This window comes from Calonectris borealis, chromosome 7, assembly GCF_964195595.1.
Source record: "Calonectris borealis chromosome 7, bCalBor7.hap1.2, whole genome shotgun sequence".
NCBI lineage: Eukaryota > Metazoa > Chordata > Aves > Procellariiformes > Procellariidae > Calonectris > Calonectris borealis.
This window is the reverse complement of record NC_134318.1, coordinates 30,745,677-30,764,691: the sequence shown is the minus strand read 5'-3', so window position 1 is coordinate 30,764,691 and position 19,015 is coordinate 30,745,677. Positions and strand designations below refer to the sequence as shown.

General features: G+C 36.0%; 1 protein-coding gene across 1 annotated transcript in view; it reads left to right on the top strand.

The window, feature by feature from the left end:
* CFAP43 (cilia and flagella associated protein 43) overlaps positions 1 to 19,015 on the top strand; it is a 50,363-nt gene that overhangs the window by 4,509 nt on the left and 26,839 nt on the right. Inside the window, exons 4-13 of the mRNA XM_075155000.1 lie at positions 2,757 to 2,924; positions 4,336 to 4,486; positions 9,223 to 9,373; positions 11,392 to 11,454; positions 12,734 to 12,813; positions 13,548 to 13,679; positions 14,806 to 14,922; positions 16,044 to 16,124; positions 16,945 to 17,093; positions 18,114 to 18,217. Of these exons, the coding sequence (XP_075011101.1) occupies positions 2,757 to 2,924; positions 4,336 to 4,486; positions 9,223 to 9,373; positions 11,392 to 11,454; positions 12,734 to 12,813; positions 13,548 to 13,679; positions 14,806 to 14,922; positions 16,044 to 16,124; positions 16,945 to 17,093; positions 18,114 to 18,217 (1,196 nt within the window). The remainder of the gene's footprint in view (positions 1 to 2,756; positions 2,925 to 4,335; positions 4,487 to 9,222; positions 9,374 to 11,391; positions 11,455 to 12,733; positions 12,814 to 13,547; positions 13,680 to 14,805; positions 14,923 to 16,043; positions 16,125 to 16,944; positions 17,094 to 18,113; positions 18,218 to 19,015) is intronic.

The following is a 19,015-nucleotide window of genomic DNA, read 5'->3' as shown; positions in this document are numbered from 1 at the left end:
GCTGTTTTAGCATAAATTAAGTTAACAAATATGGAAGACACACTGGTTGCCTTAATCTCCTTCTTTTTTTCTGATTGATCTTTGTCTGCAAACTTTCTGTGCCAAATTTGCTGTTTATTTTCTAGCATTAGTCAGAATGACTGCTACTTTGCTACAGCTATCTTCTACTTTGTTCAAAGTTTTGTGTTTTGGAGTACTTCTAAAGTCTTCAGTATCAGTTAATTATCTTTTCACCCTTGGAAGTTGAGTACCATGCTGTTTGTGAAAGAAAGTTGCCTGCTGAAAAGAGGAAAAGCGTTCTAAAGCCAATTTCTACCTTTTTGTCCCCCTGGACTGTTCAGTGGTCCTCTTAATTACTTGTGCTTGATCTTAGTTCTGTCTTACAGTTTTGCTCAGTGATTACACTACCACGGGTCACTGGGTTAGATCATCATTTTCTGCTCATTGTCATGAAAAGAAATATTATATAATATGGTGCAGATACAGAAAGTTAAGTATTTAATTTTTTAAATTGTTGTGTAAAAATATAATCCTGCTCTTGCCTCCATTGCCAGCAAGCTTCTGTTGACTGTGGAGTCTGAGCACTTCTTCAAAATAAATGGGGAGGGTGGAGTAAGAGGAAGGCAAGCAAGGACATGTAAGGAATATTCTGTACACTCCCAATTTAATGATGACCTCTTCTTGTATAATGATTAGCGAAGAGGCAGAAACTCCTGTAACTTCAGAATTTTAGTAATGGTAGTAGATACTATTACAGATGCCTCTTCTTTATTCCTATGAAGAAGAATAATGTTTGCTGCGAACTCTGATAGTACGCAGTAGTTCATGAAGGATGTCTGTGTGTATATCACAGTAGAAACCAACAAGACAGCCTCAGTGGCCTTGGTCATGACAAGACCTTACATGCTTGTCACTTACAGCAGAAATAACACATATGGTCTAATGCGTTCATTGTGTGCACTTAAACAAAAATCCACCATCTTGAAAGACTTCTCTAGATTATTCTTAAAAATGGAAATATTAGAAATTTTTAAATGCTTTAAAGTAGTGGCAATTTCCAGGGCCAAACAATTTAAACATATTTGAATCAGCATGTATATGACTATCATCAGCAGCTAATTGTCATAAAAGAACCATCCTAGATTCCAGTCAGAAAGAATTTAGTAACAAAATAGAATTACCTTACAATATTAAACTTAGAATTTATAACTTGAACAGAGGTGTGTGAATTCACTGTGAGATCAGGACCTTCATTTTTGCAATTATATTGCATTCATTGTAGAAATGTATGTGTACAGATGAAAGAAATCTCAGTGTTTAGCATTCTTAATGTGTCATTACAATATGATGATTGCAGAGTTCTTGTATTTTAAGCAAATAGTTTGGAATCAGAGGTATAAGAGATGTTGTGAAAGTTATGTCAGTCTCAAAATATAGAAAGCTTATGGATAACTAAAAGCTGCCTTTCATCTGAGATATTTTATCCCTAGATCTTTATTCTTTTTGTTCAAAGGAGAGGCTTAATGCCAGATTCTTTTTCAGATACATGTACCATATAGTTTCAGATCTTAATAAATTATCTACTATAAGAGAGTGTTGGCACTATCTGTTAGATATGAGATGAGAACATGCTGACAGACCTTTAGAGAGCGCACTACACTAATATCTCTTAAAGTCAGAATTGCAGCTTATAACTTTCTGTAATTTTAATGAGAGTTACTGTGTGTGTGTGAATACTTCTCATTTTTTGCATATGCTATCAATATTAACTGATGTCTTGCATCCTGCTCTGTTTCTGTGAGTGAATTTATTACAGGCCAGAACAACAGGATTATACTAAATCCATTTACAGCAGTGTATGCATTTTAGTTGTTTGTCCTCTCAGCAGTAATGACAAATACTAAAGCTATAAACGTTATTTAGATTAACAGTCAGATATATTGTCCAAGAAATTAAGAAACAGTTTTAACCATTTTCTTCAAATGATGTTAATCAGTTCTTGGACAGCACCTAAAAATGCAAATGCAGTCAAGAATTAATCTGGATAATGGAGAAATATGCAAATTAGATGGTGAGAACATAAAAGAGGTTACACTGGACAAAAGAAAAGTCAGTGGAAAGCAGATTCCCAGGCTTGTGTCAGCAATACATAGCCCCACACAAATTCTGTCCTGTTTTGTGCTCAAGTTAGTTAATTCAGCCATAGCTTGTATGTCTGCATTCACAACACAATTACTGTATTACCTAAGTAATTAATCCATAGATAATCATGGGCTGACTGTGTTTTATTTCCTAATTGTAATAATACCTTCCAATTGCAAGCCTGCAAGCATTATAATCCTTATTTACGGATTGGAAAAGCAAAGCTGAGGTCTGGGGTGCCGAAGAGTTAGTTGTTTGGGCCCATTCAAGTAGTCAGTGATGGAACTGATGAAAAAAATCCATGTCTCTTGACTCCATTCGTCTTTTCACAAAAGGAAGTGCATGATAATGTTTCTAAAATATCAGTTTTCAAAATTATTTTACTATTCGGTCTTTTTGTAGCAGTAATAATTTTATGTGTGGCTGATTAACCACCTCCTTTTCATTCTGAAGAGGACCTAACTTGTTTGACAGCAGAAATTTTTTGTCAGTGACAAAGTATTTGTTCTCCAAACTTGATCTTGAATGTCAGTCATAATCACATCTAGATCTTTGGCTTGAGTGTTTTTGACTTATTTAATGGATTTGATTTTCTTTTACTCTCCTTAATGAAGGAACTGGCAAGAAAATATCCTCCTGTGCAGTGAATCTCAGCCAGGGGTAACAGCGACCTCTTTAAGTTTTAACCCTATGAATTGGCAACAACTGTGTTTTGTTAATGAGACCTCCATTACTATCTGGCATATTGAAAGGAATAAAGATGAGCATCACCTTAAGGGAAAGTAAGTGGAATACCCTTCAGGTTAAGAGAAAAATCTAGAAGTATATTTTAATAACTAAGACTAGCAACTTACATCTATTTGCAAAGAATTTAATGCAGTTTAGTTCACCTAGCAATTGCAATCAGTAATTGCTAAATCACAACCAGTGTGAATCTATCTAGCCAATCAAGTGAACTGAATTTATGATTTCATTTCTTAGCACTCACATGTCCAGATTATGCACATCATGAAGCTAATGCTAATCAGCTGCTTTGGCAGCCTCTATCAAAAGCTGCGTGAATGAATTAAGGTAGTGCCTGGACTGCTTTCCTGCAAGTGGCTATGTTGAGCATTCCTTTTGTAGCTATGAAACCACCAAATCCGGATCAAGTTGCTTCCTAATAAGCACAGTTAAACCATATGTTGTTGTAATCATAAATTGTACCAAAAGCAGTATCAGTTTGCTGTGTGATTTCCAGCTTGTGTGGCCAATTTACAGGTCCAGAGGGGGTGGCTCTGTCAATGCAATTCACTGAGCACAGCAAACCTAGAATTTATTTATGCTAAAATGTTTTTGAGGCTGGTATAAAAGTAGTATGTATCATTCAAGTTGGAGTCCTTGAAGTATAACACCTATGCTGTTTCAGTGGCAGCTACCCTACAATTCCCAAGTGTGTTTAATCTCGTTAACTATGAATATATCCAACACATTGTCACCGACACAGTTATGCTAGTGAAAGTATAGACAAGGCCTTAATTTGCGATCTGAAAAGAATACTGAAGAGGTTTTTGCCTTTTGTCAGTGTGGAGTACACATGTGAAAATACATATATACTCCTTCTTTCTCACTTTTCATTCCGTTCAGTAGAGGTTAAACCTCCACTGAGAATTGTTTATTTTACATAAATTTTTTCCAAGTCATAAATCAACATAGTTTGTAAACTATAGAATCCTCAACTCGTGCATTGTAAGAGCCACTCATACACCGATTACCAGAGTGCCACAGGCAAATACTACTACTAATTTTTCATCATCGTTAAACTTTCTCCAAATAAACATTAAGCATGAATCCTCACAGCATATGCAAGTTAGGTGTGTGACTTTATTAATCCTGGTTAATAAGGAAACAGTAGCATAGAATAGTTGTTTATACAAGGCAACAAGAAAAGACACTGAGCTAGAACATGGCAATCCGTTTCTGCCAGTTAGGAACATTCCTCTTTTGTAGTAGAATTACTGTTACTTTTCAGTGAAATGGTATGTGCCATGTAGAATGATAGTCTACAACAATCCTCCATTACTCTTGCAGAAGTAAAGCCCGTTAACTGACTTAGTGTCTCAAAGTTTTGAAAACATGCTTCTCAGTTTTATATCAGCATTTACTATTCATAATATTTCTTTTCCTCAGACAGTGTCTCTTGCTTTTTCACAGCCCTGTGAAACTCCCTGATGGACAAGGGTCCGTGAGTCCTCATGAGGATTTGTTTTTCCCAGTTTCTTGTAGTGAAGATCCGTACCATGGCCCTGATTTGCCAGTTTCAGCCATTGCTGGACTGGTAGGAGATGAAGCAGAAACATTCATGGTAGTTGCTGATTTTTTTCCTTTTTACTATTTCAAGTCATTATGCTTTTTATGCAAATAGGTGTTAGTAAATTAATAATTTTAATGTCTGTTAAACAGGTACAACCCAGTAAATAGATCTGTTGTCTCAACAATATTTTTGAAATCCATTTTGACAGGAGATTTACAAGATGTTGCTATTGCACAGTGCAGTACAATGTAGAGATTTCTGACAGAGGTCCTAGCATAGTAATATATCTGTGCAGTGGAGGTACTAATCTGTATCCCAGAAGCAGTATAAGCATGTCAGCATTTAACCATGCCCAAGCTAATATGACTTTTTCAAACCTTGAAAACCTATTCCCGTGCTAAACTGATAGTAACCTTCAGATATCCTTACTTCCCTTTGAGATTTGTTTTCTTTTTGTCTCTGAAAATGTCTCAGCTATGGAAACATTGAAGGCTTTATTCCAGACAGCAACTCCTGCTTCTGAAATACATTCCCATACCACTGTCAGTATTGGACCTGCCCGTTTGTCTCACTTGTATTTGATCATTTACTTATTAGCCTCCCTTGAGATGCCTCTTTTGAGAGGCATCAAAAGTGTTCTCATTTTGTTTGAAATTTACTTTCACCTGACTACCAACTAGAAGTATCTGCCAGTGTGAAAACATTTAACTTGCAAATCTGGGATTCTCTTCTAAGATTAAAAGACCATCAATTCCTATTTGGTGGCTTGTGATATATGAGACACCAAAACTACCATGCATAAGATGATACTAGCATTATACTACGTCTTTTCAATGGACAAATGTATTATCAGATTAGTATACCACAGGTTTCTGCCATAAACTTTCTTATAAAGCAGAATAAAAAATAAAAATAGGGAATGATACTTTCCTGACCTCATTCTCTTTTCATGGCTTCATGCATTCAGATTCGCAGAGATTTTTAACTGTGTAACTGCTGATGTCCTTGGTTTCTAGGACAATCAATAAATACAAACAAACATCCTGTACTGATGCTGATTACACAAGCTGCTTATATTTCAGATCACTTAGAACATAGAAAATGAAGATAATGTATGCTCATCAGGGGCATTGCCTTTTTCTTCTGCCTTACTGCCTCTTATATTATGTGCAGATGATGAACTGCATAAAACACTTTGTTCTTTACATAATCTTCACATAATCTTTACATAATTCACTGTAAAGTGAATTATGAGAGGTATTGGGGAAAAAACCAACTGCCATATTAGGTCTGTGAGGCCTAATAGAATTTGTCTGTACTTGAATGGATGCTATTCCATTCAGGAATGGTAGGTTCTTATGCTTGAACTTGCAGAACCATATAATGAACTTTTCCACACGGAAAGGTTTATGCTTTCAACCATACTAGATACCGCTATAGGGTCTTTGCATTCCCAACTGCCTTCAGAAAAACCTGTATTTCTTTTTAGCATCTTCAAGGTGATTATGTTCTCCTTATACATAGAAATATTCCTGAAGTAAGAGTAGATTGTTCTACTAATCTTTGAAGAAGATTTCCTTTTCTTTCAAATTACATGGTAAATATTTTGATAGTTATTTACTGTCCAAATTCCCTAGATGGGTCTATTTTGGTTGTGAATATTGACAAGGTAATAAACATCAGGATATTTAGAAATGAAAGTTTTTTGCAGAAATACAAGCTGTTGTTCCTTTCGTTGTTGTGGTGGTATGTTGTTTCCTGTATACTAAATTGTGAGGTGCTACATTCACAGCTTAACACTGGGAGGCACTGAATCAATTTCTGGCATGTTTTCATCTTGCTCCAGACTGTGATAGCTGAGTAATTTTTTGCAGGACTTGCATTTATTGTGCCTTACAGCGCTAATTCTCCCCTCCATGCATGCCTGTGTACATATGTTCCATCTCTAACCTAGCAGAAAAAGTGAGCCACTACTAGATCTTGTAACCGCCCACACTGGGGGGAAATCGCACACATATGTCTTGTCAGGTTAAGCACCCCCTTCCAGCATCCCAACATGGAACATACAGTTTTGGCAAAGCAATTCCTGCACAAGTTGATCAGAATATACTTGATGGAGGAGATGCTTCTTTGAAATGCTGTTTTGTCAAGATACTTATGTTGAAAAGTGTCTAATGCAGCAACCTTGAGAAAGATTGAAATGACTGAACTTGCTGAGTTCCTCAGATATCAAGATATCTTTGGACTACAGTTGCTGTAAAGGACCAGGCTGTACAAAATAGAGGTGCTATAACTACCATTCTTCACTGTCTTTATAAATTGACAGGCTGCTGCAGTAGATTTATCAATGGTTACTATCACTGATGATTTGTATACCATTGCAAATGTCCATGAGCAGTTATCTGGCTCTGGCCTAAAACCTGTGCCTCAACATTTGTAAATACCTTGGAGTTATTTTCCTGTCTACTATCATCAATGCTTTTTTAATTAGTAAGGGACAACTTGCTTTTCCTATGGTGGTTCATGAGGTGCGTTCTGTTGAATGCAGTGGGACTAGCCTGACGAAGCTCTCCGCATCTCCGCAGAATTCAACAGAAGGATTATTGTTGTTTATCACTAAATCTAAGTCAGTTGAGATCAATGTTTTTCACGTTGATGTGAGCATCCGAAGTGGAGAACCATTTATTTAGACTATTATTTAAAGGAGTTGTCCTCAGCCTGTAGTCCATGGTCCTTGGAGGCTGTAGCCCACTCCTGAGGAATGTGTGAGAAGCAAGTAAGAAAAGCGAGCCCATTGCCAGTGCACTTGTTTGCTTCTTTGAAATGTATTAGGGTTCCATACTGTAGACCAAGATACTGAGGCTGGGTATGTACAAAGTGTAACCACAACGGGGCAGCAGAGTGAAAGGAATTGAAATATCCTACAGCTTTCAATCCTCTTCTTTCTTGCATTAGATTGATTTAGTTTTGTTTCAATATTTCTTACATTTGGGACCTGCGTTTTCTGAATATGCTTTGCCATGACAAAACCACTTGACTCCACTTCGTCCCCAGTACCAATTTTATTCCATTGTCTTTTTATAAAACTTTTCATGACAAGGATCCATCTTGGATTTTTTTCTCTGAAGAGGTGCTACTCAAAAGGGAGAGAAATTCAAAAAAAGATGGCATTATTATTATTATGCACCACTGTACCAATGCACAGTTCAAGATGCAACCTGGTTTGGGATTTACATAATCTTATCCTAGGATTAGCATATTTTATCTAGTTTATGTGTAAAGACAGTCATGACAGCAGGTACAAAGGAACATTACAGAAGTTGTCTTTACACAGGAAGCTTCTGATTCACAGTAATTCAGTTACAACCTTCCCAAAGATTTGTGATGTTCAGGCCTCGTAAAATCAGTGAAAATGCCTATATTAAATGTTTCTCTGGGTGATGTAAAGCCCCATTTGTTATAGATTTATTACTGTTAGTCCTATTTGATTTATAAAGTAAATATTAATATACTTTAGTTCTGTAACATTTTCCGCTGAAAAATTCAAAATGCTTTGTAAGCATAAATAAGTTACTTACCCAGAATCATATAGCAAGTCCTTGGCATATTTTACTAATGAAATCTAGGTACTTATGAATCTCTGTCCTATGTTTTCATCACAAGTCCATCCATATTTCCTGTTTTTATAGAACCTTTAGTGAGACAGCAGGTGTTTTATAGAATTATAGACTCTTCTTTTTTTTCATCCATCATATTGTCTAGTGTTCCTCACCACTTCTGCTCATATGCATGGTTCTTTGAATCCTCTTTTTTTAAAGTTCTCCCAAGGTTTCCTTATGTTTCATTCCCCTCTCCCCCTCACCAAATTATTTTCAATCTGTTTCTTTCTATCATGGTATTTATATTACCCCTATTACTGTTGTATCTTAACAGGTCACTGTCTTTAATAATATTTGGTGGAGAAGTTCTGTACCTCCTGTTTTATGGTTGATGGATTTATGAGATTTATTTTAGCGAAATGAAATTCAAGGCACGTGGGAAGTCCGCGGCAGGGATGTTTCTAGAACTAGTTTGCAGATGACACAAAGGTTGACAGACCTGTTTTACAGAGCAATTTGGATTATATGATAAGATAAACTATTCAAACAAAATGTGTTTTACTACTGCCAAGTATGCAACACCACATGCAGGTTATGTCTACAAAGTGGAAGACTATTCTGAAAAGCAGTTTGAAAAGTATTTGTCAGGGTGAGGTCACAGTGGATAACCATTTCAATGGGGGCTTCCAGTGCTGTTCTGACGTTTAAAAAAAAAATTCTAGGGGCTTAATGTGTTGAATTTTATCATAATTTTATCATTAAAAATTTCAGAGATGACCTGGTTGTGGTGGGTCAATATCTTTGCAAGGGTAGGGAAGATACCGGAGGGATTTCCAAGCTAGAGGACAAAACTGTAACACATGCAAGTGCTGGAGAATAAATCCAGATAAATTCGAATTTAAAAATACATAATTTTTCAATGAAGATATAATTCATCATTTAAACAAGCTTCTAGGGAGAGAGGTGAGTTCTCCACCACTATCTCCAGACATAGACTTTTCTGGAAAATGTTCTTGTTTCTCAAGTTACTAGCCTCAGTGAAGGGATAACTGAATAAAATAAGGCTGATGTTATACTAGTGGTCAGACTCTATGAGGTAATAATCTTTTTTTTGCCTTAAAATATATGTAACTGCTTGTACAGATATTTGTCAATTGTTGATTGAACTTGTTTATTTTTGTGCTGAAGCCTAGAAATTATATTAAACCTTCAGTGCATCTTACTGCCCACTGCTGGACTGCAACCTCAGAAATTTACATGGGCTGTAAAGAAGGATATGTTTTGGCAATTGATGCTGAGACACGCAGTGTTTCTATTCTTCAACAAAAACCTCTACCTGGTAAGAAATAGCTGCGTTGTGTGTTTTATTCAAGTCACGAGGAAAGTAGATAGGTGAAAGCTTTTTTTGCTTTCTTCTGTTCTCCTATTGTGTACCTTACAGAAATTGTAAAGCTATATTGCAGAACCATATTTGTTTTATTAGTATGATAAACATTTGAGAATGTCTTTTGAACTTCTGTGTGGGTTTCTTTAGCACCCAATAATTGGCTTTCATTTTTCTTTGGCAAAGAAAGAGAAAAAGCTCTAAATACATCAAAACTGATAAAATGAACAATAGTTCCAGGAGCCCAGATCTTATTAACCAGCCCTACTAGATTAACATTAAACTTTTAATATGCCAGCTATACACAGTCTTTTTACTATTAGTTAAGTACCAATAATTTATTTTATTTTGCATGAAATATTGGATTGTCCTCATTTGGTATGTTAGATAATGTTAGAAAAGATCTCTGAAGACTCATGATGAGTCTTCAGACAATAAAACTGAATTTAATGTAATGTTGCTGAATAGAATTCCTTAAGGTCAGCTCTTACATAAACTATTTTCTAATGAAAACAAGGCTGTAAAGACTATCGGGCTTTACTGCAGAAAGTGTGAAGCACAGAGAGTGAACAGAAGATGTCTTTGGCTTCAGACAAAGAAATCTGCTTTTAATTTGTTCTAGAATGGGAGGACTCAATACATGTCCCTCAGATTGATTGCAACTTGCTGAGGCGATTTGTCTGCCCTATATATATTCCCACCTGTCTTTTTTCATGGGGACCTTTGGCAGGCTAGTGACTGACTAAAGTTTTCTGGCAACAGCAGCCCATTCTATGCCTTCTTTTTTCTGGGAATCCCAAGGTCTCCTCTCTGCTACCTGCCACATGCTACCCTTCTGTGCCCATTCAGAGAGCTCCCAAGGTGGAAGACAGTGAGACACAGCCAGCATAAAGTGTTCGGGCAATGGCAACCTGTACCCTATCATCCTTTGCAGGGGTGGAAGGTGTCAGTCCTACTGTGCACATGAAGTTCACTGGTTCAGTCAGGTCTAAGAGGAGTACTGGAATATGTTTCTCCCTAGCACTAGAACTGGGTAATATCCTGTTGTAGACCAGCATAGAACTGTTTCTCTAATAAACACTGAATCAGTGTTAATAGACAGGCTGGTGATAATCTTGTTTTCTTCTTTTGCCATGTAATACACTATTTTTTAAGCTGTAGCAAGTATCCCTGACTTTCCCAAAGTACTGTATCTCTGTTCAGTTTTGATAGCTAACACAGAAATGGAAGGCTGCTCTTAAAAAAAACCCAACAAACCAGCATTATTTCTCTGCTTTTGAAATTATCAGAGTTTTAAGTTTACCAAATAAAAAGTTGGAAATCATCAACAAGTAAAAAGCTAAGGTGTGACCAGAAATTATTTTGCCAGTTCAGTAGAAGGCAACAAGAATATTTGCCATTCAGGGTTTTCCTTGGTCTGTATATTCTTCTTTGAGTCCTGTCCTAAAACTGTCTAACAAAATTGGCAGTATTCATATTGTACTGAAGCTGCTACTAAATTTAAAACATACTGCAATCTGTATCTATTTAGTAGAATGCTTAAGTGCATGTCCAACTTTAAGCACACGCTAAATTCCTATTATGGTGTTGCAAACAGAATCATAAGCAGCCACAACATTTCACTTGGGCATTTTCTTCTGAAGTTTCCTTCATAAGTGTATCAAATAAAAAAATCATGGTTAGAAATAACAATACCAGAACTTAGCACCAGAAAATAGATAAATATGCATCGGTACCACTCTCCATGCCAAGTATTGCTATCTCCCTTCTACAGCTGTAAGCTGAATCACAGAAAGATTGTGCCTGCTCAGTTGCATAAATGATAGGAATGGTGGACATTGAGGAAGAATGCACATTTTTGATTCAGTATACTGAACACGGCTTTTGTTCAGTAGACTGGAATACAACTGACTTTTATTGCAGTATTGACATATAAATATGGTTGACGTTATAAATTGTTTTCTTTTATGCAGAATACATGCGTAAAGTATCGGACGTGGTGTCATATGTTCGTAGAGAAGTACAGAAAAAGAAAGGTATTACCATGTTCAAATCAAGCTAATAGATTTTTAGGCAGTACCAGTGATGTCTGGGAGTAATAATATGTGAGTACAGCTAGAAGCCACTGGTTAGAAAAACTCAGCTCACACTGGCCTCTGTAAGACACATTGATGGCAATCTTTTATGTGTTTACATGACAAATGATTAATAGCTTTTGTGCTAATAGACAGCCAAATGAATAGCCTCAGGAGAAACAGTGGCAGTGAAATAATTTCTGTTCATTCTAATTTAAATTGGAATAAGTGATGCTAGAATAGGTTCCCTACTGCTTAGTTTTAGTAACTTTTTTTAGAATTGCAATCACTTTTAATTTAGTTGAGTTAGGATTTAGGGGTTTGTTTCAAACACTTTGTTTTGGGCTCCACAGTACAGAAAATATATTCACATGATGGATGAAGTCCAGCACAGGGCCATAAAGATTATTGCAGAGTCTAGGTACATGACATACAAAGATGTGCTAAGAGAACTATGTTTGTTCAGTCTGGAGAAAAGGAAATGGGGGATTTTACTATTGCTTCAGCTACCTAATGAAAGATTACAGAGAAGATGGAACCAGACAGGCAAATGACACAGTTTGCATCAATGGAAATTCTGGGTAGAATCATAGAATCATTAAGGTTGGAAAAGACCTCTGAGATCATCGAGTCCAGCTGTCAACCCAACACCACCATGCCCACTAAACCATGTCCCTAAGCGCCACATCTACACGTCTTTTAAATACTTCCAGGGATGGTGACTCAACCAAGATATTAGGAAAAAAAATACTTTCACAGTGAAGGTAGTCAGACATTGGGACAAGTTGGCCAGAGAAGCTATGGAATTTACATTCTTGGGTAGATTCACACCTCAGCTGGATATGACTCTGGACAACATGATCTAACTTTGAAGTTGATTCTGAGTTCGAAGTTGGCTCTGTGCTGAGCAGGAGGTTGGATCAGAGGATTTCTAGGGTCCCTTCCAACCTAAATGACTCTATGATTCTGTTATTGACAAACTTTAATGTGGCTATTTAGCAGCCTTTACAAAATCAAATGATTTCTCAAATTAATTTCTAGTTCATCAGACCACAGTAGTACTGTCACTTCAGATCATGTATACCAACCTTCTCCTTCATTATCACAGCAAAATGTCCAAAGAATGTATAGCTCATGGAGCCTTTTTACTCACAAATAGTAAATCATCCCAGATTTGAAGTTGAGACACATTGTTGCAATAAATTAAGTTTGATATTTTATGTTGGTTTTGTGCTCTCAGGTGGCAAAACAACGGATCTGCAAAAAAGAGTTTTATTTGCCATGGCATTTTGTAACGAGGGACTGTACGCAGCTGGAAGTGTGAGGCATCCTTTATGCTTTTAACTTACTCTTATTGTGTGAAAATCAAAGAACATTCAAATGGAGTATATTTGCAGAGTTCACTGCAAAGACAGGTGTTAGAAAAAAGTGGAGGGCTGAAGAACTATAAAGGTCCTCTCTGGTGTTGTATATATTTTCTTTGTTAAGACTTGAGACTAGAAATCAGAAGGGAGCAGGGTGGGAAGAGATTGCATTTTTGTAGTCAAAGAAGCAACAAAAGAGGACAATCCTATTTTTAACAAAAGACAAAGAGTATTCTAGAGGAACAGAAAAGAAGGATGGACAAAAAATAGGAAAGGAGAGAAAATGGCCAAGAGAACTGCCAAATTGTTTTGTGCAAAATCTAACTCAGTCTTTAACCCAAACTGACAATGCCATTGTATGTTACTCTTGAAGAGTAGGACAAATTCTTATACTGTCTCAAAAAAACAAATATGAAATCTTAAGTATTAACTGAGAGAGTCTGTTATTATCAAACATGGACTGTTACTAAGACTTGTATTAAAGAACACCTTCATTTTTCGATAGATTTATTATCCAGGGTAAGAGTCCTCTGGATTTAAACATACTAAAGGCAAATGAAACCGTTAGCGATGGGATACAGTTAAACACTGTTACTTCAGAGATTTTCAGAAGTTCTTGCAGTTCAGTTTGCCAGAGTGGGCTAGGATAAATGACCTAGACCTCATGTGGATTTGTACTTTTCTGCACAGGAGGGCGTTTTATTCTTTTATCACATCAAAAGTCTGCAATATGAGGTGAAAATCTGCGCTGATATCTTACAACCCATATCCAGCCTCATATTCTCTCCTGATTACACCGTACTTCTGCTTGTCACTGACCAGGTATAGCATTTGAGATAATAGCATTAAGTAATGGGATGTTCCTGTGTTTCTATATGTGTATGCTGATACTATTAGTATGAAATGTCTGTAATGTAATCACGCAAATCAACAAATTATACAGAGGTGAACTTAGTCCATCTTGTGTTTTTAATGAAAGATTGGAAAGACTTTTAATGAAGCACAGAACAATTGTCTCCTACAGGTGGTGGATTATAAAATACCTAATGCTGAAATTTCCCAGCAGAAATACTTGTGTGTGTATAGTGGTGTACATGTTCAGGGTCTCCAGTGTGTCCAGGTCATGTGGGACCTACTGAGCATGAGCTCTAGGTTTGATGTGTGCCTGCACAGTGAGAAAAGTGTAGCTTGGGTACATCAGATCTACTGTGGCTATGTAGTAGAGTTGTTCTGTACATGTACCTGAATTTGTCTGGCAACCCAGTCCATGAGCCTTCTTTGACCAGCCTGATGTCTAGAAATTTTACACAAGGGTCCCAAATCCTCAAATTCCACCTGTTTTTCCAGACATTTAATCTTTAAATTGGCATTTTTAAAGCTCTTAAAATGTTTTTTGTAGTGTGTGTGTGTGTATCAGGAGGTTCTGGTTTCAGGACAGCAATGCAATGGTAACTTCGGTCACACTGTCTCTCTGATTTCATTCTCCATTTGTAAAATGAGTAGCGAAGTTCTAAAATCTTTGTCAATATTCGTTATTAATTGTTTCTAAGAGGCTTTGAGATCTTTAGGTAAAAACGGCTCTTAAAGCGTAAGATTTATGATTTGTGTTTTATGTTGTTTTAGAATATTTATTGATTCCTGGAGTGACATGAAATAGGGTGGTTTTAAATTATTTTATTAAAGCAATTTTAAGAAACAAGACTGCTTGAAAATGTGAATAGCTGGATCACTCTAAAATGAACTAACCTGATCTTCGGCTAGCGTAAATTAATATAATCCACTAAATTCAGCTGAATTTTACTGGGCACTTTTTACCTCAGTTTAGAGTTAAATATAAAGCTTTAAAGAGTGAAGCTCAGAAAGATGGATATTTTTTGTTGAAGTCTTCAAAAGCTTTTAATGAAAAGTTTCATAGCCCAGTGATAGATTATTTCTCTTTATTTGTCAGGGGACAGTCTATACTTACAAACCTGCCCACAGTGGAGAAGCTGTCAAACTCTTGGATGCATGCAGCAGTTGTTTTCTGGCAGCTGATTTTCTTACTCCAGGGAACAAGTACTGTGTGGTAAGAAATGGTATTCTTTCTTATATGTAATAGTGGCTCTTTTCAGGTAACCAATATGTTGCTGAGGCACAAAATCAAAAGCCTTGCAGAGATTGGGACTGTTCTGATATTTGTTACAGTTGTGTAACTTCTCATTAAGCAAGTAAATGGCATTAATTCAGGTATGGCCTATAAAAGGATCAGAACTTGCCCTAGAATGCAGGGTGGATAATTCATAGGTTGCTAAAATGTCATATTGGTTCTGCTGTTGATTTGTGTGACTCATTATTGTTCAGGAACATAGCTGAGGAAAAGGTGGATTCAATTCAGAGAATAGATGTTGGAACAAGAAATTCCTACTGATCTTTTCAGCCTTCAGCACAAACTGGAACAGCCTGAGAGATGCCTCTGTCCTGGGTCCAGGGACAAAGGCGGCCTTACTCATGGATCTGTCCATTCTGAGAAATTCCTTGCTTTCCTCCGATGTCTTTGACTCCTGCAAGACATATATTTTAGCCAGCAAATATGATTAATCTCTAGGCCATGAATTCTTCAAGTAGCCAGCCTAGCAACCCTGTGGTCATAATCAATTAGGTTTGCTGAATCTGTTTGTTTGTCGTTAGCATGGGAATGATAAATTTTACCTGACTCTGAATGAGTAATGTGAGGGTTGATTGATGTCTAGCCATACTTTACTGTGGAATTACAAAATTGCCTGGATATAAGAATGCAAGCACCATTATGATATGCATCATTTTTCATGTGAGAAAACAAGACCTCTCCTTAAGCCCTTTCCTATGCAAAGAAAGATATAAGCAAGTTTTTTAATTGCTGGCTGAATGGTGGGAGTGCTAATATTGATCAAGCTTACATGTTTTGCCCTAGATTGTTTCATTCTGCTTAAAGACCATTCCTGTAGTTGCAGCAATTCACAAAAATTATTAAATGTTTTCCTTAGGCAGGTGTACCTTGCAGCCACTGGACTTAAAGGAAAAGCAAGATAATTCCAAGCAAATCTAGTAACTCTTGATCTGCTATGCTCAGACATTAGTTGAATTTATATTCTACAGAAGATCAGTAGTCACTTCCAGACTATTTGGTTATTCCATCCTCTTTTGACTATGTTTTTCTCTGTTCAACAGTCTGTAACAACTTCAGGTGAAGTACAAGTTTGGTTCCTGGAAGATGCAACTTGCCTCAGCAAGCTAAACCTTGATATTGAGGTAGGCATAATCAGGAGCTCATATAGTGACTGATACTTAAAATTTTCTTTAATATTTTTCAATTCATAGCATAATATTCCACAGATTTGCATCAACCAGTGCTGAGGAAAGCTCAGTAGTGTCTTTGAACAACCCATGAAAGAGATTTTAAAGAGATTATCTTTCAGAATGTTTCCTTGAACTAATCATGTATTTAACTCTGCCATAAAGCAGAGAAAATATTTCAACCTAATGTCCTAGTGATGTGTCTTTAAGCACATATTTGTAAATAACAATCTAAATTTTTATGATATTACTTTATTAATTTTTTATTTTTAATGAGTGTCAGAACTGAAAGAAAAGTTTCAAGTGTATAAAAACTAAATGCCTTGACTGTTCTGAAAAACAGATTTTAAGAATTGAGTTGATAAAAGTATTTCAAACTGTTAATGCTTTGTCCTGATTTAAGATGCATTCAAACCCTGAAATCTGACAGCGTAAGAAAAAAAATCCCTTTCTGTAACAGCTGTACACATAACAGTGCACTCACTGTTTTATTTAGGTGGAACTTCTTTCACTTAAAATCTGGATAGTGGATATAATGGGTTTTTTTAAGGAGTGCAGAATTAGCTTTTCTTATGTAGATACAGAGCATAGTTAAAATTCCTATGATGTCTCTAAAATTCTTTCTTTGTTAAAAAAAAGTTTTTTAGATAAACCACTTGGGGTTTCTTCTCCAAATTTTAGGAACTTCTAAATAGTAAAAGAAATTGCATACTAACATATGGCATAATCTATAAAAAGATACGAAACTGTCAAGTATCTTTTACTTCTCAACTAGGCAACTGCTATGGCTTGCTGTCCCTCCTCCAACAGTGTTGCTGTAGGGACCAAAAAAGGTCAAATCTATTTCCTTGATGTTACCAAAGTTGAAGCTCCACGGGTTGTTCACAGAATTTTTCTTTCCAAGTTTCCAGTGCTGTCTTTGCAGTAAGTATGTAGTAACAAGGGCAGGAATATTGTCAATTTCTTGCTTGAGTAATGCTGTTAGTTGAACAAAAAAATTGAAGTTTTTATTCTAAAAATAACAAAGTAAAATATTTTAACAGCTTCAATTTTTTCCAACATATTCTGAATTGCTTGCAAGAGGAGTAATAGCAGGATTTGTGTAAGAGATATATAATAAACCTGTATTTTAAGAAGATTTAACCGAGCACTGAAGATACTGATGTACAAGATCCTTTCTGACAGATCACCATATGCAGTAATTATGCACAACTCCATGTATCTGAACTTAGAGGGTTATTTCTCACTGAATATAAATTTGAGGTTTTGTGAAGTTAAGTTTAAGCCCTTTGGTCATCCGTTCCTATATGGTGGATTTTTATTGCCATTGTTAATTATTGATTTGCTTACAGTTCCAGAATTTACCAGTCGTCTTGTAATTAACTCTAGTGATCTAAAAGGTTTTGTTTGTTTGGGTTTTTTTTTTCAATTATTGAAAAATCTGAGAGTATTTTACTTCTACTTTTTAAAAATTAGAATGGATTTTGAACTGTTAAACTTTAATATAAATCTGCTGGTTATTCGGACACTCAGATGTGATCTCTTTTCACAGTTCTCTAAGATAAAACATTAAAAATAGATACAGAAAGCAACTTATTCGAAGTCAAATCAATGCAAACAAAGACATGTCTATTCAAAATAGTATCAAATTCTGTATAGTAGTTTTATTTTTAAAAAAGTGAACTTCAAAGAAAGTTTTAATAAAGTTGTTAATATCGACTGTTATGGAGTATCATTAGCTTTAGATTGACCACCCACTCAATTAGAAATTGCACTCATAGCACTGGGCTTTATATCAGGCCCTAAGTCTGTAAACCTAGAAGCTGAAATTTCGATTGCGTTTATGCCCTCAGTGAAGTCAGCAGAGTTATGGGAGTGGAATTATTTGACTCTTTTTATTGACTGTATTGAAGCGTTTTCTACTTGGATTTATATTTTACGTAGTTATGATCAGAGTGGCCAGTTCCTCATCGCTAGAGCTACAGAAGGACATATCTTTATTCTAGATGCCCGACCTTCAAAATTATTCCAAGTTCTTGGATATGTAGGTAATATATGTAACAACATTAATTACTGTGTGTTTTCACTATTTGCTGCATTTTAAGTATACTTGCTGGTCAGACTAAGCCGCTCTCCTTCATTCTACTTTTTTTTTTTTTGAGGACTAAACATGTTCTTTCCACCTGTTTTCCCATATATTGTCCTGGCCAATCTTTTTTTTTTCCCCTCTGTAATTTTAGTTAGCAAATGCACCAATATTACTTTTCTTCCAGGGCACGTATAAGTCACAGGGAAAAGAACGGATTAGCTGACCAACTGATCACAACTCCAGCACATAAGTAACAGTGCTGGCAAAGAACTTAAGACCTTTGTGGCTCACCATATGAGAACTTAGACTAAAAAACAGTAGGTCATGATAGCTGGTGCAATCTCCTGTTACAAATGTCTGCCCCAGTCATCTTTAACATGGAGACTGCTGGAGCTGTCAGCTTTGCTGTTGATACTGAAGAATAAAAAATAATGAAATTTTAACTCACAAAAAAAATTCTTCTGAAATTTGTAAATTTGTTTATGCAGTCTCTCAATTCCAGTAACATTATACTTACAGATCACATCTGTGCATATAGATCTTCATCATAATTTTAAGTATAAAGGACATTATTTTATCATTTTTATTGGTTTGACAAATATAGAATTACATCTCCTTAAATAATGTTCAGAATTTGCCTAATCATGTTCTCATTGTCTGGCTAACTTCTTAGAGGAGAGCTTTTCTGTGCTTTATCTGGTGGTTATCAGCAGACAGCCTCAAAATTGCTACAATTCAAGCTGGATGTAAACTCATA